This window comes from Thrips palmi, unplaced genomic scaffold (assembly GCF_012932325.1).
Source record: "Thrips palmi isolate BJ-2018 unplaced genomic scaffold, TpBJ-2018v1 HiC_scaffold_5, whole genome shotgun sequence".
NCBI lineage: Eukaryota > Metazoa > Arthropoda > Insecta > Thysanoptera > Thripidae > Thrips > Thrips palmi.
Window position 1 is genome coordinate 9527093 of NW_023144632.1, and position 27270 is coordinate 9554362.

At 59.0% G+C, this 27270-nt stretch overlaps 1 protein-coding gene across 3 annotated transcripts; it reads right to left on the reverse strand.

The window, feature by feature from the left end:
* Positions 1-96: 96 nt before the first annotated feature.
* LOC117650428 (contactin-associated protein-like 5) lies at positions 97-24687 on the reverse strand. Of its 3 annotated transcripts, XM_034393852.1 has the most exons (30): positions 24461-24687; positions 17184-17315; positions 16919-17083; positions 16565-16811; positions 16289-16473; positions 16047-16208; positions 15585-15753; positions 15384-15499; positions 15208-15314; positions 14812-15127; positions 14376-14683; positions 14201-14308; positions 13492-13861; positions 13129-13304; positions 12580-13009; positions 12136-12309; positions 11644-11869; positions 11110-11357; positions 10763-11038; positions 10447-10596; positions 10179-10373; positions 9946-10101; positions 9122-9444; positions 8889-9048; positions 8420-8607; positions 8171-8267; positions 7759-8061; positions 4125-4192; positions 1765-1843; positions 97-1696 (listed from the first exon to the last, which is right to left on the reverse strand). In XM_034393852.1, exons 2-30 carry the CDS (start codon positions 17305-17307, stop codon positions 1428-1430), a joined length of 5895 nt encoding a protein of 1964 aa, XP_034249743.1. In that variant the 5' UTR covers positions 17308-17315; positions 24461-24687; the 3' UTR covers positions 97-1427. The 3 variants fall into 3 exon arrangements, with proteins under 3 accessions (XP_034249743.1, XP_034249744.1, XP_034249745.1); XM_034393853.1 differs by lacking the exons at positions 97-1696; positions 1765-1843; positions 24461-24687 and adding an exon at positions 2555-3642; XM_034393854.1 differs by lacking the exons at positions 97-1696; positions 1765-1843; positions 24461-24687 and adding an exon at positions 6946-7008 and having other exon boundaries at positions 4128-4192.
* Between the last annotated feature and the right edge of the window lie 2583 nt (positions 24688-27270).

Consider the following 27270-nt stretch of genomic DNA (forward strand, 5'->3'; position numbering starts at 1 on the left):
TAACGCAATTCCTTGTCAACAAGGAATTCCTGGTCTTTTCTTTCTCTTTTCGCCTCCGCTCTCAGAGTCCCCAGACATCGGTAAACAAGACGAAGCTTCACAAAATACTTTATTAGTATCAGACAACGTTTTGAGCACGCACAGCCAACAGAAGTAGTCGTTCGTCCATGTCTTATCATAATTAAAATTGTGCCCAAACTCGTCACGCTAACGGTGGAAAAGAAAATGGAAGTTGCAGAGGCGAATGCGTCGACAGATCGTCGGCCAACTTGAGTCTCGTTGTCAGCGGCGTATTTCTCATCTTTCGACATAGTGATTCTTGGCTTGGGGGCTTGCGAAGAGTTCGTTAGGGCTACGCTAAACCAACCCCTTCGGACTTTTCACACCAACAATCACAGTCTGTAGAAGCAAAAGAGAAGTTTGTTTCGCTGCTTATTGAAACGGGTTCACTGTCCAAAGGTCAGTCAGTGTATTCGCCTAACCAACGTCTTTTTTTTACACGTATGAGAAACGAAAATCCTGCGAGAAGCTACTTAAAATATATATTCTACATTTAAGAAATAAATTTAAAACTGATTTAGAATCACTGGTAAAACTAAGGTGTAATGCACTCCTTTCGTCCAATGTAAATGCGAGAGGGGGGGTAGAAATTGCCTTGAAACGTAGTTGTACGCTTGAAGAAGGGCGTAAGGCGATTAAGCGTAGTTGAGTGCTTAAATGAAGCTTAAAACTACGCTTTAATTTTACCAGTGATATTTTACAAGAATGAGAGGAAGAATAAGTATCCATACAAAGACACGTAAAAATCACTTTCAATGGTACAAAGTGAGCTGCGTATTTCGATGCAAACTATTTTTTTGATAAACTGGTTAAGCTTCAATGCATGTAGAAGCGACTAGCATAAGTTTCGACCAAGTCTGACCGCTATTATTACTAACAAGTCATAAATTACGGAACGCGGCATCTCTCAACGCAGATCATCTTGGAAATGGTACACTACTTGCTGTCTTGGAAGCTCCAAAATGCACGCGTCATCTGGGAAACACTACAAATTTTCTGCGCCAATTTTTAAGGCGAGTTCAAAACATCAAAAACTACCATACATATGTACAACAACCGGTGACAGTTGACACAATTTCTAAATAAGGCACACACTTCAACATATTTCAAGACGAGTAAATGGAAACATATAATCTACATTAGAACAGTCTTTAACGGTGCATTCTCTATCAATATATTTACAAAGTTTTACACCGCTGAAGTCTTCCGACAAGGTGGCAGACCGAGTGCAACAAAATCACTAATTGGAGACTAGACAAAACACACCACTGTATCACTAAACCGCCCGCGTGCTCGGCGCGTTCTTGCAACGCCACGGTGTGCATGCATTGTTCGGGGGAGGGGGAGGGAGAGGGCAGCATCGGGGCCTAGTCCAGGGAGAGCACGGACTCCTTGCTTGTGCGGGGGGCGGTGCTGTTGGACAGCAGCCGGGGGCCGCCCAGGTAGCTGATGGGGTTGGCGAACGTCCGCACGTTGTCGGCGAGGTACACGGGCATGGGGGCGAGCGGGCGCTGCGGGCCTGCGCTGCGCGAGGGGAAGGCCTGCACGGGGCGCTGGGCCAGCCCGGGCAGCCCCGCGCGCGCCCCTCCCTCGTCCGGCTCGTCGTCCGTGAGAGCGTCGTCCGGGTCGGCGGGCTCTGCAGCACAAAGCAAACATTGAGAAGAATGTCTGGGGCGCCGCGTGTCGCGGTGTCACTGTACGCACCTGAGACTTCTTCAGAGTCGTGATCGTCCTCGTGTATGGGCGGAAACTTGTTCCGCAAATCGAGCCCCCCCGGCAACCCCTGTGCACACAGAGCGAGTCGTTAAAGGCTTTCGCCGATGTTGCTTGCGCGGCGCAGCTGCGCAGCTCACCACCTTTGATGCCATTTGTGGCTTAGAGTCGCCGGTGCATGCGTTGGGATTGGGGGATTCGGGAACGGCGCAGTGTTTCATTATAACGAGAGGATGGCGCGGGGCGCGCGGGCCGCGCAGGCCTAGTCCGCGTGGGCCCCACGTGGCTCCGCGCCGCGTGATAACAACCCCATTTGTGGGCGCAGTCTGGCCGACCCGCTGCGCGCGCTGGCACGCTGCAGTGATTGAGGTGGAATCGGATTGGTCTTTGTGCGGCTCGCGAGGCTTCGCCGGGATGTGGGCTGCGAGAGGCTGTGCGAGGCTGCGGCCTCCTCAGTGCGCTCCAGAGAGGAATCTGGCGTTCGGAATAATGAGTTTGCAGCGCGCCGAGTGCGCCGAGAGCTTGCGCCAAGGGCGCGCTCCGCGCTCGAAATCGAGTCGCCATTAAGTCTGTCCCGTCGTTGCGGACCGAATTGAATGACAGCTCTCATTTTGAAAGGCATGTTGACGCTGTTCTGACTTCCCTGTACTCTTGGCTGATCATCAAGACAGTTCCATAGAAAGCGACGCCGTGAGACTGTGTGCTTTTGCTCTACTTCTAAAGGGAAAAAGGAAGGTCCCACACTGAGGATTTTTTTTCGGGAGAAGAAATAGGATCACCATTGTGGAATCGTGACGTATAATTCAACGCACACTTCACAGACGGTATACACTATCTCCAAAATCAAGAAAAAAAATGACTGTCAAGAGAGAAAGAGAAAACGTTATTTCTAGTTGTAAGTGTTCTGACTAGTTTTCATAACAGCACATGCATATTAAGCTAGTGAAATAATACAACCAGATAATGAAAGTACTCGGATGACAACATTCACAGATCACTGGAAGAAAATAAAGCTATAAAAACGTAAATACTGATATAACCAGCAATCATTTGGTTTTTACGTGCATCAGCACATAAATCGTTATAATGTACAATAATAGACTAACATTTAAATGGTACTGAGGGTTTCGTACCAAGGTTGGAGTACATGAGAATACTGCGAATACCGCAAGACTAGACCGTTTTCTAAGGCTGACTAGAGAATGTAACGCAACTAAGTTTCACTTTGATATCAGATCTTAAAAAAGTAAGTACATGCCAGTCGATGAGAAGGAACTATGAGTGATAGGAAAAGGAACACAATCTTTTGGCTCGACTGCAACTTCCAAAATGGAAGAGACGATGCAACAGTTTCCCTGATGAAGAAAAAGATGCACTAATCCAGACTACCCTGTTGCACTCGTCTCTGCTGCGAGGGGTGCACCAGCCAAGAGCAATCAGCATCGGCAAACCCCGTTGCGGCCGCATGCGGATGCCCAACGAGGCCCTCTAGGGCCCTCCAGCGCCCTCAGCCTCGGTGCCTCGGCCCGCGGAACGAACGGAGCGCCGAGAACAATACATTCAGATTCGAGTTCGAGAGGGGACACGACAAAACAAAAAGTTGACGGTTGGAGTGCACCCCTCTCTTTTTTTCCGGTCGGTTGGTCGCACTGGGCAGCACAGCGCAGCACTGCGCGCTCAGTCGTACAGCGAGTTGAGGGTGACTTCGCTGGTGGAGGAGATGGGCGCGCCCCTCGAGATCTTGACCGGCAGCGGCTGCGCGCTGGCGGGCGGGTCCTCCTGGCGGGCCCCAGCCCGGGCCACGACCGCCCCTTCTTCCGAGCTAACGCTCCCGTGGCTCCCGAGACTGATCGAAAGTTCTTTCAGCGACTGGAAAGTGAGGAAGCCGGCATTGGTTTCTTGCCGCAGCAGCAGTGCCGTGCCCGCGCCATGGCCGCGCCGCCCCGAGCCGTGAGGCTGTGAGGCCGTCAGGGTTGCCAACCTGCAGGCTCGGCCGGGCCTCGGCCGCCTGGGCCCCAAGCTGGGCCCTCGCGGAACGCGGCGGGCAGCGGGGCGCGCCTTCGGGTTGGCACCACTGCCTGCTGTCAGAACAGCAGCGCCTCGTCGGGCTGCTCTGCAGACGGCCGCGGCCACGTCCAGTAGTCCATGAGGCGACTCAGCGCCGAGCGCGCTAGGGGGTCCTGGGCCTGGGGGTCCACGGGGCCCTGGGGGTCCTGGGGGTCCTGGGGGTCCCGATCGGGGGCGGGGGTGGGGGTGGAGCTGGTGGACCCCGGGGGCGTCCTGGGTGGCGTCCACGGCGTGTGCGAGCCAGAGAGAGAAGAGGCGGGGCTGGCGGGGCTGGCGTCACTCACCTGGTCCAGCAGCTTGTTCTCTTCCTCGCTCAGGGGCTCCCACTGCAGCTCCCTGTCCGTGCGGTCCTCTGCGAAAAGCAAACGAGGGGCGTGGCGCCATTAGTCCGCGATGTCGCGTCGAGATGGGCCGTGCACTCGCAGCAGACAGGAAAAAAGGTGGCCAAATCCATTATTGCATTGTACGATTCCAGCCGATGAGCCGTCGGCTCGCAATATAGGTTTGCGACTGCTCTCGCAGTGATATTTCCTTTTGTAAAACAAAAATGCAAAAAGCACAGTGGCTTTTTCCCCCTGAGTGCTGGGTGAGTGCAGGGCCCTTTGTTTGAGGTTCTTTCATTTTGGTCCACAGCTTATTGTGACAAAAAGGCTGGCGGGTGAAACGGTGAAAAGCTACCGCGAGGTGGAACGGGCCATACGGTGAAAGGGTGTATATTTTTATACCAAACTGTTCACGAGAACCTCCGCTACACGTTGGTGTGTTCGAAAAGTATCGTTCATGCATTAGTTTGCAAGATATTTAGAGTTAAAGTTTGGGTATTTTAACATGGGACCTTACGGGAGAGCCGCGGAAGGGCCCCGAAAATTTCATATCTTTCAGTTTGTATACGGTGAAAAGTATCCAAAAAACTAATCGGCGGGTTCATAATTTCATGAGGAACGCGACGGTCTAAATGAAAGTACTCCTTCATGTGCTTTTAAGAGAAATATTTGTATTTAAAGAGCCAAAAGCGGGTCCGATCGGCGGCAATGGCGCCGGGTCCTTCCGGTCGGCGCCGCAGCGCTAGTGGCGCGCGCACTCAAACCACTCGGACGGAATACAAGCTGCTATGTAATTATTTCTCAGCAATAACTTGACCAAGAGTCGTGGAACGTAAGAACGGATATTATATGGGGTTATTCCTAAAAGAGCAAGAGAAATTTGTGCTTCGGAAAGTCCATTAAATACGAAAGAGCGGGGCTACCTGGGACCGAGTAGCATTGCCAACCTGACGGCCCCAACTCGCAGTCTCTTCTGAAGACACAATATCTACACAAACAATGTGTTTTTGTACGTCAATTTTTATTTTCGCGATCTAAAACGTCTTGATAATTTGAGGGAATGATTTTGGCCGTCGTTAGACTGTCATAATATTTTTTACTAGCTCCGCCATTTTCGTGTTTGGAGGTTCTCGTCAGGACAAAACCTAGTCAAGTGCAGAACTTTTTCGCCTATATATAATTGCTATTACATAATACATAATACAAAACAAAAAATTCTAAAAATGTTTTAAAGCCCTGAAAAGTGGCTTTAGCACCAAGGTGCTTTTTTAAAAATAATTGCTGATTATTTTCAGTCGGTTTGTCAGTGGTAACAGTTGTGCACTTGACTAGACCCTTTAGCTATGAAACTACTTTAAGTCGTGTCGCTGCAAAAGGTTTGGGTCGTTGGTGTTTATCTATGTCGAACGTAGAGAAGCGTCCAGGCAAAGCCAAATGGAGAATGGAATGCGGTTCAGGTACACTGTTGGAAACTGTGCGACTCCTGGACAAGCACGACGGCCTGGTGGCCACTCTACCATCCACGTGGCACTCTACCTCCACGTGCCGACCTCGCTAGCGCCATGCTCGAGGGGTCGGCAACTTCTCTTGGCCGTGTACGAGGGAGTATACGTATATTACCAGTAATATAGGTAATATATGTGTAATATAAAGTAATACAAAGTAATATATAGTAATATAGGGGTATTATAGAGGCGAAATTGTGGTAATATGCAAGTAATATATGGTAATATACAGGTAATATACGGGTAATATAGCCACCGCGTACGAAGTAATATATGAGTTGCCGACCCCTCGGCCATGCTAGCGCGCGCTAGCGTCACTGCGTCGCTCTAGACGCCTAGACTCCTTGAAAACTTTTCGGTGCGCACGGGCTGCCCAGGCCGAACAGTCACAGTTGAAACGCTCGGCAGAAGTTGTGCGAGTGCGTACGCGTGCCGTGAGGGACGGTATGGAAAAAACATTTTTGTCTTGAATGCAGACCTACAGTGATACACCCTTCAACGGCAACGGTGCAGAAACTGACCGGAAAGCGACCCTTTTCTCTAAGCCTCCGCAAGGTAACAGCGGAGAAAAGTTCCTGGCGGGTAATATTTGCGATACCATTTCTCGAGGGGGTATGCACTCGCGTAATAGTCAGTTCACTCTATCTGTAATAGCACGCGTAATAATACGCGTAATAGTCGCGTAATAGCCGAAATTGTCAAAATTTTATCAATTTTGGTGTGTTTTAGGCCGTTTTTAGCTAAATTCCGACTAATTTGTGGCGTAATAGAGCGTAATAGCGTAATAGTCGGTACACAGGTTCGGAGAGCGCATACCCCCTCGCCATTTCTCAATGGGAGACAAGATTGGATTCTGGTCTGCTGCACTCACAGCGCGCCCAGCATGGAGGGCTTGATGCGGGGGCGGGGCCCACTCGCGGTGGGGAACCTTGACGGGACGCATCCAGTCCGGGACGTGGGACGTCATTGGAAGACAAGCTGTCAAATCAGCCTTTTCACTGTGGCACCGATTCCACGGTCTGGGATTCTCATTTCGCTCGGCGCATTTCCGCGGTGACTGGGCGGTGACTGTGCCGAGCACATGGAAACGTTGTCAGGGACCCTAGCGCCGACTCTAGCCCCATTATTAAAACGGCATGGAGACGCGGGGCGCGGGACGTAGCGCGGCTACAGAGGGACGTTCATTAAACACTGGTGCATTGCGGCCATCTACACTACTGCAGCTCAACACAAAAATGGTTTAGCTTAAAAACAGACAAGAAGAAGTTTAAACCAACACTGGCGAGGGCCGTCCGAGATCCCCCGAGCTGTCTGCGGCCCTGTCGGAAAGCCTGGAAAACCTGCAAAACCCAACGAGTCAGTGGCGGGGAGAAAAGGGGGGGGGGGGACAGAGCTGGCAATAAAACACGATCAGGCCGCGGGGGGAAATAATGCGACATGCTGCTGGCAACATAAGCCCCGCCTCGGAAATGAAAGCAGCGCCTCGTGCATTGCGGCATTGCTGCGCCACTGCGATCGCAATGCAATATACACGGCCCGATGTGACGCCTCGCGCCTCGCCTTATCGGCCGTCGCCAGCCCCTAGCGGGACGGGCCGGGACGGCGACGGCGCCCGTCCCAGCCACAGCCAGCACCTGCCAGGCCGCGGCGATACCCCGCGTCGGGGCCTCGGCGCGCGGGGTATCGCCAACGCCCTCCCGCTGCGGGGTATCGCCGCGGCTATCGGCTGAGGACTGATATCCGAACCGAACGGCGGCGCGCTGTTGGAAATCAGCCTGGCGCCCGGAGGGTGCGCAGAAGGGCAAGGCCCTCCCACAGTGGGCCAGAAGACCGGTGGAGGCGGTTGAAACTCAAAACGCGTTCTGACCTGCAGAGTCGCTAAATAAGGACTCGAACCGAACGTGTGACCCCACCAATGGATTCCTCGTTCGAAGAGCAATCCATTGGTGGGGTCACGCGGTCGGTTCGAGTCCTATTTAGCGACACTGGAGCTCAAAACGCGTCTGGAATTATGACCGCCTCCACCGGTCTTCTGGCAAATCCACCGTGCGTCCTGGTGGCCGTGGAGAGGTTGCGACGTCGAGACTCACCCTGGAAGCGGATCTGGCGGCCGTTCTGCTGCGGCACGACGGGCGGCGCCACGTGCACGGCGCTGGGCGGCTCGCCCTTGAGCAGCGGCTTGGAGGCCGACCCATTCTGCTGCTGCTGCTGCTGGCGGGCCTTGTAGGGCGACGGCGCGGTGGGTGGCAGCAGCGGCGGCGGCTTGTGCCACAGCATGGCCGCAGCCTCCTCGGCCTCCTTGCGGCGCCGGTAGTTGCGCTGCGTCCGGTACACGTCCCACGCCACGCCCAGCATCACCAGCGCGAAGATGGACGTGAGCACGATGAAGGCGACTGCAACGGGGAGGTGCGTAAGAAAGGACAGAAAGTCAAAGTCGTCCTTGTGTCAGACTGTTTTCTCGCCAACTGTCCATCGACGGCGGTAAAGAAGGCCGTGACTCACTCTTGCCGAAGCCCTCCTCCACGGTGGACGGCACGGAGTACTGCGACTTGTACGGCACCCGGCTCGGCGAGTCCTCCACCCACGCCTTGTCCCGGCCCTGCAACACGGACAGTCCGTCGGACGGCGTCACGCGCTGGCCGCGTCCACAAGCCACGTGACGCCAAGTCATGCCCCTCGTGCTCATGACGGACAGCCCACGGCACGGATGGCCGCGACCGAGGGCTGGTGCCGCTGGGGCTGAGGACTCACCACGCTGACCAGGCTGCTGTTGAGCGACGGGCTGGGCCGCGGCTTGTGGATCAGGTCGAAGTTGGCGCACTGCGCGCTGCGGACACCTGACGGCGAGATGACCAGCACCTTCTCCGAGCCGTTCTTGATGAAGGCCATGTACTCGTCCACCGGCTTCATCATTTGGTGGTTCACCTCGACGAACACGTCTGGAGAGGCAGGGTGCTTTGAGAGGGCAGCTCGTTGGCATGTGCGCGTCACCCCACCGCACAGTGGGCCAGAAGATCGGTTGAGGCGGCCAATTCTAAACGTGTTTTGAGCTAAATGGGACTCGAAAGGAATGTGTGACCTCCGCAATGCAATCGATTGCTCTCCGAAAGAGGAATCCATTGGTGGGGTCACGCGTTCGTTTTGGGCCCGATTTAGCGACTCTGGCCACCTCCACCGGTCTTGTGGCCCACTGTGCGCTGCTTCAAACATGAACACTCACTAGACAGGCAGCCGCTGTACGACGTGTAGGCACCGAAGCGCGGGTCGCTGGTCTTGAGGCCGCCGATGTGCACCGCGTCGCTCACCCTGGGGCTGGCGTCCTTGTCCTCGGTGTAGCTCAGCACCGAGATGGGCTGCAGCGCCACGGGCTCGCGGTCAATCTGCGCAACAACAACACGGTCAGCTTCTTGACCTGACGGACGTGCCGGCAGCGCCGCCGACCCGCGGACCCACCAGCAGTGTCGCGGACTGGTCGACGCGCTTGTAGTACAGCGAGTGGCGCGCGCCGTTCAGGAAGTTGCGGTCCTTGATCCGGGCGCCGATGGATGTGGCGGTGCCCTCCCGGTCCTCCTCGAAGATGAGCTCGCCCTCGGCCGAGATGGCCACCAGCAGGTAGTAGCTGCGGCGGGTCTCGGTCTGGATCAGCAGCAGCGCGGTGCTGCGGTGCCGCGCGTCGTTGGAGGAGAAGGCCAGCTGCACCTTCACCTGGTTCACCTCGCCCTCCACCGTGAAGTTGCGCAGCAGCACGGACTCGCCGCCGAAGTCGGCACCTTTCTCTGTAGGCAGAAATCAGCGCTCAGCGTTCGGCACTCAGGCCCAGTCAGCAGTGTCCGCCAGGAACGCCTACGATCATGTGTGGTCTAGCCCGTAGTGGTAATGGTAATGCAGACGGCAGGGTAGGCACCCCGCCTAGTGCGGCTGCACGGCGCGTGGCCTACCTCGCCCCTGAGCGCCTGCAGATTGCAGGGTAGGCACTACGCCTAGTGCGACTGCACGGCGCGTGGCCTACCTCACCCCTTAGCGCCTGCAGACAGCAGGGTAGGCACCCCGCCCAGTGCGGCTGCACGGCGCGTGGCCTACCTCGCCCCTGAGCGCCTGCAGACGGCAGGGTAGGCACCACGCCGCACAGCCCTGGCCAACTCCAGCGCGCGGCCTACCCTCACATTACCATTGCCACTAAGGGCTAGACTACACATGAACGTATGCCATTCGGCTGCCATTGCCTCCGGGCGCTTGTCGAACTTAAACTTTTCGCTTCCCCGCATGCGTGCACGCACCTTGGCCACAGAACTCGCCGTAGTAGGACGTGTGCTCGCAGTTGCACGAGCTCTCCCCCTTGGCGAAGTCCTCGATGCAGATGCCCTGGTGCTTGCAGGGCTCGTCGTCGCACTTCATGCGGCAGCCCGGGATGACTCCGGCCGGCGCCACGATGTCTGGAACCAGAACCGGAGGCCGAGCGTGGCGATTTCGTCTCTTTGCCGCGGGAGGGCGGTGTTTGCTCCTGGCCTACCGATGGGGTTGGTGGCGTTGGCCTGCAGGTCGTACAGTGTGTTGCCGATCTTGAAGCCGCGCAGGCAGCCGATGAAGCCGGTGAGCTGGTGCGCCTCCGGGTTGACGCGGAGCAGGGTCTCGTCCTGCATGCCGCCCAGCTTCATCTGGAAGTAGTCGGTGGGCGGGGCGGGCGGCCGCTGCGGCGCCAGCACCTCTGTGGGAAAGGAGCGACACGTCAGCGGGGCAGACTTCCAGTGGTAGCGCCATGCGGCGTCGCCCCCACTCACCCTTCTCGGCGTTGATCCAGGGCTTGTGGCGGTACTCGGTGAGCAGCACGTTCGGCGCGTGGATCGTCGTGTTCCTGTCGTTGACGTGCAGGGTCACGTCGCCGCCCTTGCGGATGATGGCGATCTGCACCGACTTGCCGCTGTTGAGTCCTGCGTCGCAAACGAAGCGCACATCTCAGTAGAGGCCAGCCTTAATCCGACAGCGCTTTGTCGCCCTGTCTCTCTCGCACCCCTGCGCCTCACGAGTTCGAGAGAGGCTGAGTGAAAGCAGTGTTCGAAATCAGCACTCAGAAAACAGGCATCGCTAGGGCCCCACCTGGGTACTGCACGGACATGCGCCTGATTTCGTTGCCCGAGTTGAAGAGGAACACCAGGTTCTTCTTGTTCTGGATGAAGAGGTGCACGAAGTTGTTGAGGTGGTCGTTGGCGTACAGCAGCAGCGAATTGGCGTCGTACGTGCGCACGTTGAGGAGGATGTTCTCCTTGAGCATGCTCTTGAGGAGCTTCTTCTCCGGGTCGGTGTTGTTGAACAAGAAGTTCTTGTTCATGTACGTCTCCATGCGGACCATGGTCATGGCGTTCACGTTGATATCTCAAAAATGAAAACAAAGATAAATATAGCAAAAAAGTACACACTTGTCAAAAGTTAGAGGGTTAACTCACTCGTCTCGCAGTGCTGGCCGATGTAGGCCCAGGGGTTCTCGCAGACGCACTTGAAGGTGGACCACAGCTCCTTGCACTGGGCGCCGTTCTTGCACGGGTTGGGGTCGCAGCTCGGCTTGCAGTCCTTGATGATCTCGCTGAGGTGCACGCTCATGTACGAGTAGATGTCCAGCACCTCGCCGTTGACGACCAGGCCGCGGAAGCAGCCGATCAGGCCCTGCGAGATGGAGCTCTTCTTCAGCAAGTCCCTGCAAGGAGAAGCGGGGGGCGGTCAGCCTGCTGCTCGGGCCTTCTTGCCACATCCTGAGAAGGGTAGCACTGGTTGTTTTGAAATAAAGTGTTACTTGTTAAAAGGACAATAAGGTTGTTTTTAAGCGGTCTTGCTGCCGCTTCTAGCTCTGTTTTAGTCTGCGTGGGCATGGCAACGGAAATTTGGACCTATGCTTTGACAGCTGTGCCCGCGTTTAGTCCACGGGCAGACCGTTTTTCAGGCCCATTTCGGGCTGGGCACGGAAAGCAAGGTGCAGGACTCACTCGGTGGCGCCGCCAATGAACATGCTCCCCTCGAACGGGCCGAACTCCTCCTCGGGCAGCAGGTCCACCATCTGGTAGTCGGTGTTGATCATGAAGCGGACGTGGTGCTCGTTGTAGTCGATCCAGATCTTCTGCCACTCGCCCGAGTTGAGGCGGCGCTGCGACTTGATCTCCAGCTCGCGGGACCGGCCCGTGTTCAGCGTGAAGTTGAACGTGAGCTTAAAGTCTGCACAACACAAAAACAATCGCATTATCAATTATTTTGGTATTTCCTATAAATGTGTAGGATTTTTCATGCACATTTTCAGCCCATGAAGCAAAAAGCCCAAACAGATTGGAAAATTACTATTCACGTATCGGAATTTTAGTGCTCTGGACATAAATATAATTTTTTCTAAACAATATGGTAGCATTCCGATCGATTTTAACAGTGCAGCCCCCAGTTTTGATCGAAAGCAGTAACGCCAAACCGAAGAACAGCGGGACACTGACCGCTGGTGAGTGCCACCATGAAGGAGGGCAGGTGCGGGCGGATGGGCGGCTGGTACAGCAGGATGGCGTTCTCCCCCGTGGTCCTGAAGCTGAAGGCGATGTCGCCCTTGCGCCAGCCCGGCACCTCGATGTACGACTGGCTGGTCGTGAACGTCACCACGTACGTCTGCGTGTCTGGGACAAACGGATCACTCTCCAGCGACGCCTCCAGCAATGCCCGGTCGAGGCGGTCCAAATCCTAAGCTCTAGGGTCTCTAAATGGGACTCGAACCACCCGTGTAACCCCACCAATGGATTGCTCTCCAAACGAGGAATCCATTGGTGGGGTCGCACGTTCGGCTCGAATCCTGTTCGCGACTTCTGGAGCTCAAAAAGCGTCTCGAGTTTTGGCCGCCTCCACCGGTCTTCTGGCAAATCCACTGCGGTGCGAAGCAAGAAACTCACTCGTCTCGACGCACTCGAGCGGGCCCAGGGTGATCCTGCCCAGCGCGTCCTCGTCCAGGTCCTTCTGCTGCAGGAACACCATCTCGGTGATGCCGAGCGAGGACGGCGTGGCGAAGAAGCCCTCGTCCGAGTGCCACTTGCTCTCCGTCACGTCGCAGTTGCACGACAGGTCGGGGTCCACGCACGTCCGGTTGGCCGAGCAGGGGCACGAGCCCCGCTTCACGTTGCCCAGGTAGTCCACCGTGCCGTTGCGCGCCGAGGACACGAACCACGTGGCCGAGTGCAGCTCGAGCGGGGCCTTGTAGCAGTCGTACTTGATGTACTGCGAGCAGTACAGCGAGTGCGAGATGAGCTCCTGCAGCATCTCGGACGTGAACTCGCGGTACTTGATGGTGAAGCTGAAGTCCGACTCGGATGCGCCTCGCACGTCCTGCCAACAGTCGTGCAAAATTGATTCATCTCGTTTTCCACTTTTTCAACAAACTTGCGTCAAGACTGCTCCCAAACTAAGGCGAGCAGCAAACTAAGTCAGCCAGCACGGCCACCCACCACTTGGCTGGGCAGATTGTGCTCCACGATGGTCTTGGTGGCGTCCTCCAGCGACTGGAACTCGCACTTGACGTGGGCGGGCGGGAAGCGGCCGTTGCCGTCGATGTCGATGAGGTACACGTCCGGCTTGGTGTAGCCCAGCAGCGCCAGCTCCTCGCAGGTCTTGCGGAACTCGGCTGCAGGAAGACCAAGTGCGTCAGCGTGGTGCCTTGACAGCCACACTGTGGGCCAGAAGATCGGCGCCGGCGGCCAAAACTCTTTACGCTCAAAACGCGTCCAGAATTTTGGCCGCCTTCACCGGTTAGCCGCGCGGCCGTGGCCAGTGGCCTGAGGCAAGACGGCGGTTTCCCTGGTTCCCCTCACCGAAGTGGCAGTTCTTGCCGATGTAGCCCGTGCCCTTGCAGTCGCACGTAACGCGGTCGTCCTTGACGGAGCACTTGCCGCCGTGCTCGCAGGCGTTGGGCCGCGTGCAGGGGTCCACCAGCTGGCAGTTGTCGAGCGACACGGTGCCCACGGTGTGCTTGGTGCGCACCACGTAGCGCGGCTCCAGCGGCACGCCGTTCACCACCACCTGGCGCATGCAGCCCACCAGGCCCGTGTTGGCCTTGCTGCCCAGCGCGCTGCCGATGATGACGCGGTCGCCCATGGTGAACTCGAGGCCGAACAGCTGCGACTGCTTGTTGCGGTAGTCCACCGTCAGCCGCACCTCCCCCTTGGAGTACGTCAGGTCCACCTGCAAGCACAGCGGCAGCCGGTCAGCGCGGTCGGGGTGGCCTGCAGCATGCCTGCAGCGCTGCGCTCCACAGTGGGCCGGCAGACCGGCACAGGCGGCCAAAACCAGAGACGCGTTTGAACTCAAGAGTCGCTATACACATGATACGCTCGAACCAAACGTGTGACCCCACCAATGGATTCCTCGTTCGGGGAGCATTCCATTGGTGGGGTCACACTTTCGGTTCGAGTCCCATTTAGCTACTCTGGAGCTCGAAACCCTTCCGGGATTTTGACCGCCTCCACCGGTCTTCTGGCAAATCCACCGTGCGCTGCTCCACGCACTCCGGGGCGCACTCACGTTGTGCCAGTTGGCCCGCGAGTCGAACGTCACGGTGGTGAGGTGCGTCACGTTCTTGCCGATCTCCGGGATGAGCTCCAGGCGGATCTGGTCGTTGACGACGCGCACCTGCGACCGAAAACAGTATCAGCGCGCGCCTTTGTGTTTCCTTTTCCCTGGGACGGCGACACCTCACCTCCATGTAGCCGGTGCCGGACGCGGTGGTCACGTTGGAGGACACGAGCACGGCCATGCTGCGGTAGCTCTTGAACTCGAAGGAGAGGGACAGGTTGTTGTGCACGTTGCTGGCGGGCCACCAGATGTGCGACGACGGGAAGGGGAACGTGAGCGGGATGATCTCCACGTCCGCCTCGTAGAACTCCGGGGCCAGCACGCCGATGTAGTGCACCTTGGGGTTGCCCTTCTTGAGCTCGTAGAGGATGGAGACGTCGTTGAAGAAGACGTACTTGAGGGAGCCGGCGAAGTTGTTGTTGGACAGGAGGCCTGGCGGCAAGACGGACAAGAGAGTTAGCAAACTGCAGGGCCAGCCGAGCTATTCCGCCGCCCGCACTTCTCGCTCTGTCTCTCTCGCACTCATGGAGTGTGCCGTAGTGGTTACAGTGCGTACTCACCGCGCTTCTTGTTGAGCTCGGGGCCGCCGCCGATGTAGATCTCGGGGTCGATCTGCAGGTAGTGCTGCGTGCCCGGCAGCGAGATCTCCTTCTTCTCGGCACCCAGCGAGATGTGCACGCGGTCGCGCGCGTGGTAGATGGTCAGGTTGTGCCAGTGGTTGTTGGTCACGATGGTCTTCATGTCCGTGACGATGGCCGGGCCCGCCCAGAAGTCCATCTCCACCACGACCGAGCCGTTGACGATGGAGGCGGCGATGTGGTGGTGGCGGTCCGTCTCGCCGCTCGCGTAGAACAGGGCCGAGTCGTCGAACCGGGTCTGGAATCGAATCGAATCGAGAGGACCTGCTTCAGAACGCTCCGCTCCGAAAAGACGGCTGGAGAAGTGTTTAAAGTCACCTTGAAAAACAAGCTGATTCTGTTGACGTTGGAATGCACTCTGTCCTTCCAGTCGTAGATGCGGTACGACACGAAGGATGATCCCCTGAGCGTCAGCACCGTCGCCGCTGCAACAAGGACACGGTCATATTCTCGAAGGGCGGGACCAGGCTGACTCACAGGTTGCTGCAACTCACTGTAGATGTCGCAGCGCTCGCCCTCGTACTCGGTGCCGTAGCAGTCACACGACACGTCCTGGTAGTGGTTGATGCAGTGGCTGCCCACGAAGCACAGGTTGTCCCGCGTGCGGCACCTGCAACCAGAAGACTGTCATTGTCCTGCCTTGCCCCTCGCCCCCCTGCAGGGCCCCGTCGTCACAGCCGAGCAGCCCGACGCACTTGTTGATGCAACCCTCCAGGACGTTGTCGTGCTTGCTGGCCACCAGGGGCCTGATGGGCTCCAGCTCGCTGCTGCTCTTGCCTGCGCTCAGCCGCATGTCCTTGATGCAGCCCATGAAGGACTCGATGATGTACTTGACGCCGTGCAGCTTCTCTTCGGGGCTCAGACCTGCGCAAGCCGAGTGTTAGTCCACAGGCGGCGCAGGCGTCCAAAACTCTGGACGGATTTTGAGCTCCAGAGTCGCTAAACAGGACTCAAACCGAGCGTGTGACCGCACCAATGGATTGCTCTCCAGACGAGGAATCCATCGGTAGGGTCACACGTTTGGTTCGAGTCCTACTTAGTGACTATAGAGGTCAGAACGCGTCTAGAATTTCGGCCGCCTCCACCGGTCTTCTGGCCTACCGTGCAGTCCCTCCCTGTTTCGTCGACGCCCTAGAGGCCCTCTTCCTCCTCCTCACCTCCGATGAGCACGACGGACGGCAGGTCGGTGGTGACGCCGTAGCCGGGCGTGAGCCCCAGGATGCTGGCCTCGGCCGTGCGGTTGTCCACCGACGCCAGGAGCCGCGAGTTGGGCACGTCGATGCGCACCAGCACGGTGTGCCACGTGTCCCGGTTCAGGCCTGTGGGCATGGTACAGTCAGAATCCCGAAGCACTTGCTGGAGGCGCTGACGGAGGCGAACGGCACGCCGCGGCACGCACCCTCGCCGACGGTCACGGACGTGGAGTGCTTCCCGATGACGTGCACCACCTTGAGCTGGCCCTTCTCCACGATGACGTAGAGCGCGTAGGGCTCCAGGCCGCCGGGTCTGTTCTTGACGGAGTGGTACACCAGCAGCCCGTGCGGCAGCCGCGTGCGGAACTGGAACGAAATCTCGCGGCACAGCCTGGAAGCACATTGCATTTGCCAACCTGCCTCTCTCGCATCGGTGGGGCGTGGCATCCCGTGTGGGCGCGAGAGAGACAGAACGTCATTACCTGAGCTGGAACGTGGGGATGCGGTGGTCGTCCACCTGGATGAAGGCGTCGCCGCGCGTCATCATGAACACCTTCTGGCGGCCCGTCTCCGCGAACGTGAGCTCATGGCCGCGGTCCGCCAGCGGCACCGGCGGCTCCGTCGGCGGCGGCCTCTTGGTGGTGCCCGGCCGCTTGGGCGTCGTGGAGGCGTTGACGCCGCGGGGCGCTGGCGTGGTGGTCGTGGAAATCATGTATGGCGGCAGCGTGTCTGCGGACAGCGCGAAAGCATCGTGACGGCGTGAGCACGCTGGCCACGGGACCGAACACGGCTGTGGCGCGCCGTGGCGGCTCACAAGGTTCCAAGCTCCAACTTACGGCCCGGCGCGCAGGCCGCGAGGCACTCGTACTCAGTGTTGAACCTGTTGAGGTTGCCGTTGCATCCGCCGTAGGTGAAGGTGCGGCACACGTCGCCGTCGTAGTACCACTTGTGGAGGTAGGTGGTGCAGTTGCCCGCCAGCGGGGGCTGCTTGCATTTCGGCACTGCAAAGTGGGGAAAAAAGGTCGTTCTCATTCGCAGTCGCGCGGAAGCACGTTTGTCCTTTTTGGATGCAGATCCGATTTCCGATTCCGGGGACAATACCTGGCGCCGGCGTTGTGGCGGCGGCCTCCGCTATCGCGAGGCAGCCCAGGCAGGCGAGCGGCAGCAGCACCGCCATCGCGCCCAGCCCGGCCGGCCCCGCGGGGGGCCCCCGTCCCGGAGCCATCGCCGCGTCTGAAACAGGGACAGCACTGAATAAGTCAGGATCGGTCAGGGCCCTGCCGACGAGGCACGAAGGGTCAGGCAATCAATGTATCCTGCCCTATTACCAGAAATGCTACACAATCCGGCCGCTCCGCTATTTCTGCACGATTTACCAGTGTCGTCTCGAGCGCGTTGGGCGATTTTCGCGGCCGTGGTCTATTTTCCCCCGTAGGTGCGACTCGTCTGCGCCCGCCCCGCACGTGCCCCGCCCCTGCCCGCCCCGCCCCGCGCGCCCCGCGAGGCCCAAGGGTCCCCGGCGGCGGCCCGCAGGCACTAATGCCTTTAATGGCACTATCCGGGTGCTAACTGGCGTACTAGCGTCCACCGCCTCGGCGCGCCGCATTGCGTGGCGAAATCCGAGCGATGTCGCAAACGGAATGAACCCTGCCTGCGCCACGCAGCAACCCTGGGCCCGCAGGAGCAGCGTCGCGTCGCCATGCACCAGGCCGGGCACCTCCCCGTCGATAAGCGCCCCGCGGCGGAGCATCCCGTCGAGCGCCCACTGCCGCGGCGGTCAGGTGCACTCCTGGGGGTCCTGGTGACGCAGCGCCAGTGCGGCCAAGCAGCCCAGCTGCACTCACTAATTGCTCTAGATTCTGGGCCCTGGGCGCGCTGCGCCGCGCTGCGAGGCGGGCCGGAATTAGCGGTGCTCCTCTTGGAGGAGGAACGGAACCTGCGACGCGACCAGACCCGACCAGACTCGACCGTTAGCCGCAGTTCATCGACATGCGCGGGGCGAGCGGCAGGCGGCAGCGAGGCGGCGCCAGATATCTGCTGCCCATCGACTCAATCAAGTTTGGGCCCTGCCCTGCCGGCCGGCCGGCGACCCTGACCTACATCCGGGTCGTGGCGCTACGAGCCTCGCGACACGCAGAGCGACGCAGAGCGCACCGACTCCAAACATGTCTCTGGCCCCATTGTCGTGTTGTCGGATTCCGTCTCTTTTCCGCGCTCTCAGACTTGTTGAGCTGGCGGCAGGGCCGGAGTGCTCGGGGTTACTCGAGCTCCGCGTGACGCGGCCGCACGGCGTCGACGGCGTCCTCCCCGTGGCGGCGGGCCGCGGCGGGCGGCGGGGAGGTGGTTGAGGCCAATGGGGCACTTCCTTTCGGCGACCGCCACGGCGCGCCGTGCTCTTAGCTGCGTTATGTTGTGGCCGGCCGCCGGCCGCGGCCAGGACAGGCCAGGACGTGCTGAAGCGGCCGCACGGACTGCCGAAGGGACCGCCGATGGGACCACGAGGACTGCGAAAGGCTGCCGAAGGAGCCGCCTGACTGCCGAGAAGGATGCAAAGGCTGTCAAGTGCCAAGGGTACGCACGGTTGACAAAAGAATTCTGTCGGAGGCGCGGCGAGTCAGAGGAGCCGTCACCTGATCCAGCGCCACTCGTGACAGCGCGGCTGTCCTGGGCTGGCTGGCCCGTCTTATCGAAGAGCGTGTGTACCGGGGGACCGCCAGGCCGCCAGTCACAGCTTGGCCGCGTCGCCGCCGAACCACCGCCAAACCGCCATTACCCATACAGTACCAGCACCAGCCGCAGCAGCCTGCCGCGCGAGGATGGTCGGGACGAGTCGCCGCGTCGCCGCCACCGTCGGCGGGGAAGAGCGCGGAGAATGCTGCGACCCGGTGGAGTTAATCCGAGCCGATAAGCAGGCCAGGCAATGTCGGCACACACACAACCACACACACCAGCCGATAGTGTGGCTGCAGTTCCGCGCCGAACGCCGGCACCGCCGGCACCGCACTGTTTGCGCGCCTAGCTTGCGAATGTGATCCTAGGGCCGGCGCGGGAAACACAGCAGTGCATACACTCACACACTCGACAGCGCACGCACACACACAAAGCCTTCGGCGGACGCGCCTCCTCCTGGCCCGCCCACGCGAGGCCGCGAGTCGCACACACACAGTGCGGCACCGCGCGGCCGCGGCGGCAAGGCGGTGCGCGGCAAACCAGTAAAGCCAGCCCCGAGGAAGCCACCTGCCTTGGCACTGTGGCGATGCCTACACTCTAAATGTAGGGTGCCCAGCAACTGGGCGCCTTTGTCGCCCGCCCCACTTTTTAGGGTGCCAAATGTCGCCCAGTTCCTGGGCACCTTTGTCACTCAGTCTCGGGGTGGACAACCATTAAGAAACCTGCCTTCACCCATGGCTCAGCAGCAAAATGAGGTGCCGAAGGTGCCCAGAATCTAGGCACCTTAGTCGCCCAGGATCTAGACACCTGAGCATGCTCTACCATGGGAGAGGGTCGGTTACTGTATGATTTGTCCACCCCGAGACTGGGCGACAAAGGTGCCCAGAAACTGGGCGACATTTGGCACCCTAAAAAGTGGGGCGGGCGACAAAGGCGCCCAGTTGCTGGGCACCCTACATTTAGAGTGTAGGCGATGCCTTGGCGATGCCTTGGCGATGCCTTGGCGATGCCTTGGCGATGCCTTGGCGATGCCTTGGCGCCCACGGCGCCCACGCACCGCCTGGAGGACGAGGACGAGTCCGAGGAAGAGTCCGAGGGCGCGGGGCACCGCGGGGCACGCTCGTAAAAGAGTTTTGTCGCGGTGATGAAAGGCGGCACGGAAGCGCGGCAGCGCGGCGCGTCCTTGGCTGCGCTGCGCCTCGGCCGGCTGCAGGTATCGGTAAGGACACACGGTAGGCGTGGCCACGCTCTAGGACTCTGCGCGGCACGCGGCCCCACCTAGGCCCGCCTGGGCCCACCTGGGCCGACAAACGAACACAGAAGACAAGCTTTACTCGCGCTGGCCGCGCAGGCTCGCGTGGCCGGTCCGAGCCTCGCCGGCCGGCCCAGGCTAACGTGGGCTAGCCTGGGCTAGATGCCCCTGCTAGAGGCCCAGGCTAGAGGCCCAGGCTAGAGGCCCAGGCTAGAGGCCCAGGCTAGACTAGACGCCCCGGCCAGACGCCCAGCCTAGACGCCCAGGCTACAATCTCAGGCTAAAGGCCCGGGCTAGAGGCCCGGGATAGAGGCCCAGGCTAGAGGCCCAGGCTAGACGCCCAGGCTAGACGCCCAGCGTAGAGGCCTCGGCCGCTCCAGCCGAAGCCGTGCGACTCTATTTACATAAACGGCTCGGCCTCACGGCTAGCGCGGTGAGGCGGCGGGGCGGCGGGGCGGCGAGGAGCGGAACCGCCAAGTCAGCTGGTCAACTCGATCGTCTGGCTGCGGCTGACGCCGTGAGGATAGAGGGCTGCGAGCTGCAGGGTCATGGACGCGTCCGATCCGCTCTGCTCACGTGGTTGCCGTGCCAGGGGTGCCAGCCCGCCTCCTGGACCTGGAGAGCCGCGAGCTCGACGCAGACCTGGAGGCGGCCGTGCTGTACTCGCGGCGCGGACGGCGTGGTGCCTAATCCCTGCACCTAATGCCCACCTGCCGGCCAGCACGCAAGTGGCGTCTCTCTTGCACTCGCGGCACGTCCGCTTTGGGTGCGAGGGAGACAGAGCGATGCTGTGTGGAATCGGGCCGCAGGCGGCAGGCTCCGGCCCACCTTGAGGTCAGGTTACGTCATGAGCGGGTTTAGCAGCGCGGACGTCACTGCTCACCACACACAGCTGGCTGGCTCCGTCTCTCTCGCTCTACAGCAATGATGCCCGTGAGTGCGAGAGACAGAGCCTCTGTTCGCCTGCGGCGGCACGCTGCTCGCTCACGGTGTCGCGGCCTCCACGCACGCACCGTGCGTCGCCGTGCGTGTGCATTGGAGCGCACGGCAATGCGCGGCCGGGACAAGTAAGGCGAGAGCGCGGACTAGGCGTCCGGAAATGCTTCACACGGGTGCATCCCTTCGGGACAACGACCCGCCAGTGCAAGACAGACAGCCACCGCCCGAAATCAGTCAGCCTGAAAGAAGAATTATGTCGTCACGGTGTCACCGGTTTCAGCCACCCACGACAAGATTAACTTCTTTCAGCGAGTCTGTCGCCATAAAACGGCAATCGGTTTTACGTACTGTGCCGCCAGGCAGCTCATAACCTCACTCCAGCGTTTCTGAAACACGACGCAAAGTGGCTGTCTGTCGGCACGCAGGTCGCCGGGCCGGTCGTTGTTCCACTACAAAGTCGGAGCTGCGAGCCGCGTGCTTCCGCCGCTTCCGTCGGCCTGCAGGTACGCCGCCGTCCGTGGCGCCGCGGTGTTCACCGCCGGCACGGCCAGCCGCGGCGAGCTGCAGCCAGGCAGGGGCCACAAGAATGGGCGGTAACCCTAGAGTGCCCTAGACCACAGCTGTGTCCGGACGCGGTGTGGCGCGGCGCGGCGAGCGCGCTTGCACGCAATGTTGAGCGCCGCCAGCGCCGCGGAGGGCAGGGCACGTCGGACCGACCGGCGCGGCGCCCACCTGGCCGAGCGGCCCCACCATGGTAGCCCTGCGCCCTGCGGAATTATCGGGTGATAACCGTTATCTGCGCGCGCTGGAAGGGCAATGCAGTGGCCACGGTTTCGTAGCTCTCTTTCTCGCACGCTTAAGGAACACCCCGGTGAGTGCGAGGGAGACAGCGATGAGATCACTATTTGGAAAAGCAGCCGGCTAGCCAGGGCATGCGCACGCCACGCTCCACGCCACGCGCCGCGGCGGGCACGACACTGTTGGGGCCAGCACTGCCACGCGATGCCCACTACAGATTGTTGCTTTGCCTCGCTTTGCTTTCGGTTGACCTCTCATTTCGCACAGAGTTTCGTCGCGACGGGAGCACAGCCACAGCGACGGGGCCGTTGCGGAATCGCTCTGCACTCTGCACGTGGGTGGTGGCGCGCGCCTTGCGGATGCACGCCGTCAACGCACGCAGTCAACGCACGCAGTCAACGCACGCAGTCAACGCACGCAGTCAACGCACGCAGTCAACGCACGCAGTCAACGCACGCAGTCAACGCACGCAGTCAACGCACGCAGTCAACGCACGCCGTCAACGCTCGTCGTTAACGCACGCCGACAACGTACGCCGTCAACGCACGCTGCCAACGCACGCCGCCAATGAACGCCGTCGACGCACGCCGTCAACGCACGCCCCCAACGCACGCTGATAATGCACGCCGTCAACGCACGCGGTCAAAACACGCCGTCAACGCGTGCCGTCAACGCACGCTGATAATGCACGCCGCCAATGAACGCCGTCAACGCACGCCGTCAACGCACGCCCCCAACGCACGCCGGCAACGCAGTACCGCTCGTCTCTCGCCATCGGTTGGCTCGGCTCGGCCGGTGCAATGGAGACACGTGAGAAGGGGCGGCTGAGGCACGGAGCGACTCGAGGATCACTGGTGCTAACTGAAGGCACACTTTAAGGACGTAAGGGTGGCGGTCCATTTCGAGAAGGCTTTTCCGAATAAGCGTTGGCCCCGTCAGGCGTCGCCAGACTGCAGCCAGGTCAGGCAGGGCCACGCAGACACTACAGCACAATAGCTTTTATTGCCCCCCGACCGGAGAGGGGCAACGGCAACTCGCCTCCGGAGCTGGGCTCCGATGAGCAGCCGAGCAGTTTTGCTTGTCCGGCCAATCGGCTGTAATTTTTCTAAGTCCGTGTTCATAGTAAAATGACAATTTTTGACAACGCTACCAAAATGCTTGTCACGAAACGGTTCACATTTCAGTGTAGGTGTGAAATGCAGTTTGTCCTGCTTCGTCAAAATGATCGCTCGAATTCAAATTTTGCATGAATAGATCCAGAATTTTGTCCCGCGTGCATTGGTCATCGTTGCAAACATGTCAAGCGACGCGTTAGAAATTTGACTCTCTGGACTAGGCCAGGTAGTCGCCCCCTGTCTATTGTGTCGAGGGCCTCATTCACTGCCGGCGGCTCGTCGCACCGAAGCGAGGATGGTGACAAGAGGATTTATTGACCCTCAACCCCAGACTGAAATTTTTTGAACGGCCCGTTTTTCAGCGTCCAATCGGACAGAAATGGTTTTCTCGCAAAATCGCGGTTCCAATGGTACTTTGAAAAATAGTCCTGCGACAATTTTGACCGAAGCTTTGACCTCCCGTTTTGCAAAAGTTGGAGATGGCTCCGCACTGGCTGCAGTCCGGTCCCAGACGGCACGCGGCGGCGAGGGTCTGGGGCTCGCTTTGTTCCCCGGCTGGCTACCTGCAGCGGGGGCTGCTTCGGAAACAAGTCGATGCGAGAAAGACAAGACATCGCTTGTCTCTCTCTCCTGTTGAAACGACAGCAAATATACTTGATTTTCGGACCCAGGTTCTGGATGAACCGTTTGTTCCAGCGACTTGGAACTTTTTGCAATCAATAGAGGAAAGTCGTGGCTGTGAGGTAAAGGTTTTTCAACCTCCTCACTCTTGTAGTTTAGTCGCTGCGCACTTCACAAAACTGTCCATTTTCAAGGCGTTCCAGGAGTCTTCCCTTGAACCCGATCACCGCGAAATTTCTTTACATCATACCTGTGGTTGTCTTCTACAAGCATGCGCAATTTCACTATGCTCCTCCCATTGGTTCTCCAGGAACCTGGGTCCGAAAATGGCGAAAAACGCACAATTTTCGAACTTGTAGGCATCGTTACGCCCAAACTAAGCGTCACAGAGGAAAACCGCTCGGCAGGATTAGAAAACACACCCAACACTATCAAATGCCGAAAAAAAAATTTTGCCACCCGTACGCCCTTAAAACCGACGTCTTTCGCCGAGCAGAGTCTCTCATCGTGCACACTGCGCAGACACTGCCAGTCAGACCGCGTCTCCGATTCTTCGAATCGTAGACTAGACTACTCTGTAGCGTAGCGACATTGCACTATCCTGTTGAAAGCTTGCAGGTGCAGAGCTGGCCGCTACTCCCGGAGCATCACCTTGCACTTTGTGCACGCTTCCCAGTCGCTAGGTCAGGTGGACGCCATCGCCGCATCGTCGGCGTGGTCCCGGACGCCGGCCGGCGCCGCGGTCACCGCGGATGGAACTGGGCCACCGGCTGACTGCTGCAGCACTAGCAAGCGGACAAAATGAAGCGACGGGCCGACGGGCCGACGGCGGCCTGATAAGGCGTCGGTGAAATCACAGGCCGCAGATAGCAGTGCGGCATCGCGGCGCGTCGTGTCGCCGCCCACTCCATTCCTGTCAAGCATTTCCGCGATGAAGCGGCCAAGCGGCCAAGCACTACACAAGCACACTGCGACTCACTCACATGGACACACGACATTGACTCAGCCACTACACAGCTACATCACTCACAGTCGTTTTCGCGAGGGAAAGGCTCTTAAGTTTTGCTTTTAAGGGGCCCCGTTCGCGCGCGTCACTACTGCCGGTCGCAGTTCCGCGGTTCGAGTTTTGTTTGTTGCGGCGCGCGGCGCGGTGCGGTCGGACTGTCTGTCTTGGCGGCTTCGCGTGCTTCGCCGTGTCGCCCGCCGAACCTCCCGCCCGGACTGCCGAGCATAGTCAAGCAAGCACGGTTGCCCGCCGCGCGCCCCGCCCCGCCCCTCCCCTCTCCGCCTCGTCGCCGCACCAGGCGACTGCCCGACACTTGCAGTGGCCCGGCCAGACCTCTGCGACGCCGCCACGCTCGGCACACGGTGGGTGCGAACAGCCGCCTCCGCTGGAGGAGCGGGCTAATTAAGAACTATGATGACGAAGAGTAAGACATCGTTCCCACCGATCGGGGGATTCTCTGCAAATTCAAAATTTAGCTGATCGGTTGAATGTCCGTGAGTTGGGGTTGGCTTGTACTGCCGCAACCACACGCTGTCCTTAGTGCATGCAGTCGGCGCGGACCACGGGCGATTGTTTGCAGGCCGCTGTGGGAGGGCGCCGCCGCTGTGCGCGCTGGTCCCGAAACGCTGCCGTTGGAACCAGAACCTCTTCGGAGTCAGCGAACACCGTCCACCTCGGCCCACCTCCACCGTTTGGCAGCTGCTGCTCACTCATCCAGTCAAGTGACAACTTTCTATTTGACTATATTTGCAGTCCAGCCTGCTCATAACTATTTCCAGCAGGTTCGAAAACTGCAGTCAAATAAGCCAAAACAAAAGTGAAGAAGACGAAGGGTGAGTGTGAGACGTGTGGCTCGATTAAGGCTGATCCGAGGAATGGGCGGGCGTGTGTTGCGGCAGACTCGGTTTCGCGTCGTCGTTGTGGAAAACTATGTCAGGCTTTCCAGCAAGACGTGGGGACGCGAACGCCGCGGGGAGCACGTGGAGGAGGCTGTTGCTGCTGGGAGATGTGGACGCAGGTTGCCTACGGCCTGCGGCTTTGACCTTGCTGGCAGTCTCTGTCGCTCCTGCTGGCGCGGCAGGGCCGGCTGGCCACGACGCCGGGTCGCACGCAGCCCCTATGCGCAGGCTGGCGGGCCTGGCGGGGCCAGTGGGCCCGGCTCGGTTCTATCCGCTTGCTCGGCCTTTCATTCATCAGATAATGGCCGCGGCGACGAGCCGGCCACTCAGCCGTTCCTTTCCGAGTCCGACTCGGTTCCAACCGGTTGACTCGCTTCGCGCATGCGCCCGCATGCCTCAGCAGGCAACGTCCATGTGGCCCACTGCCGTCCACACACCGTAAGCCGTATGCCACACCCCGTGAGCAAAGGAAGCACCAGCAGGCAGATTCCGAACAGTCCTTTGCCGCTCAGGCACACCCAGCGGCTCGTCCAATGAGCGTGAGAGAGACCGAGCGCCGGAAGCACTGTTCGGGATCAGACTGCAGCACCCAGTCTTTGGCGCACGCCACCGCATCGTTGCCTGTTACATCTGCCGATATCTGGCCGGCCTGAGGGCCTTGCTCTTCTCAGCACCGCAAGGAGCCGCGCCGGTACCTCCCGGCCCACGGCCTTGCGGAACCCGTTGGAGAACCAAACCATCTGCATGTCAAAAGCGGTGCTTTGTTCGTCTCGCAACAAGACAGGACTCACACTCGGCGGCGTGCGACACCCTGAATTTACGATGCTGCGATATTTCACAGGAGTGTACGATACAAATCTGTCCTCATCTGAGAAATTGGTTCGTATTTGTATGAAGACAATGATTGCAAGTCTCTGAGATACTTTCATCATAGGTAACAGTCCACTAAACCTTAGTCGTGCAATCATTATGCTATGCTTTTTGATTGTATTGCGGCTACGAAGAGAAAGCTCCGTAGGAGCTTGAGATACTACGGCTCGAGTTTTTCAAACGAAGAAGAAGAAAGGGTAAAAACAAAACCTAAAAGTGATCCATTTTAAGAAAACTACGAGGTGGATGAGCTCCAGACCCCATCCACAGCTAGAATTACACAAAAGATGTTTTATTTCTTTCCGGCTTTCCTCATTGTTGTTCTTCCGGGCCAGAATACCGAGAGGCATCTTGCAGGGTGAAGTGAGGATAGTCCCCACTTTAGCTGCCTGACTGGCCCGTTGCAGTCCCATCTGCGCGGTGTGTCATCAGCGCCGTGTAAGTACCTTGCCGTCTACCTGTGCGCCTCGGGGTCTCGCACGTCCCTGCCCCCGGGCCAGCCGGCCGTCCCTGCCCCCGGGCCAGCCGGCCCACCAAGGGCCAACCGGCCGGGCTTTCGCACCTGGTTTTCCATCTCGCCCACACGGTCCATTAGCTGGCGGGTGGCTCGGCTGCTGCCGAGCGATTCCGAACATGGCTTTCGTTGCTCTGTCTCTTTCGCACTCATGGGTCGGTCCGTGCAGGAGCGAGAGAGGCAGGGCGACGACACTCTGTGCGGAATCAGTCTGCAGGCCGCCGCGCTTCGCCCCGCCTCAGGGACTAGCTCTCACTTGTTTCGACACGGATCTAATGGCGGTGGTTCGAAGGGTGATGCCGATACCCTTGAGCGAGATGGGAGGTGGGGATGGACGGAAGCTAGTGCTCGGATTGGGAATCGACTTGAGCAGAGAATGCTTCTAAAAGGCGTTGGGCATAAACACCCGCCTTTTGAGAAAAGTGAAAGTTGTGAAAAGTCTCGATCGCAGTGATTGCCGCATGTCAAGGTTCCGCACGTGCACATGCGTATTGCCCGGAAGCG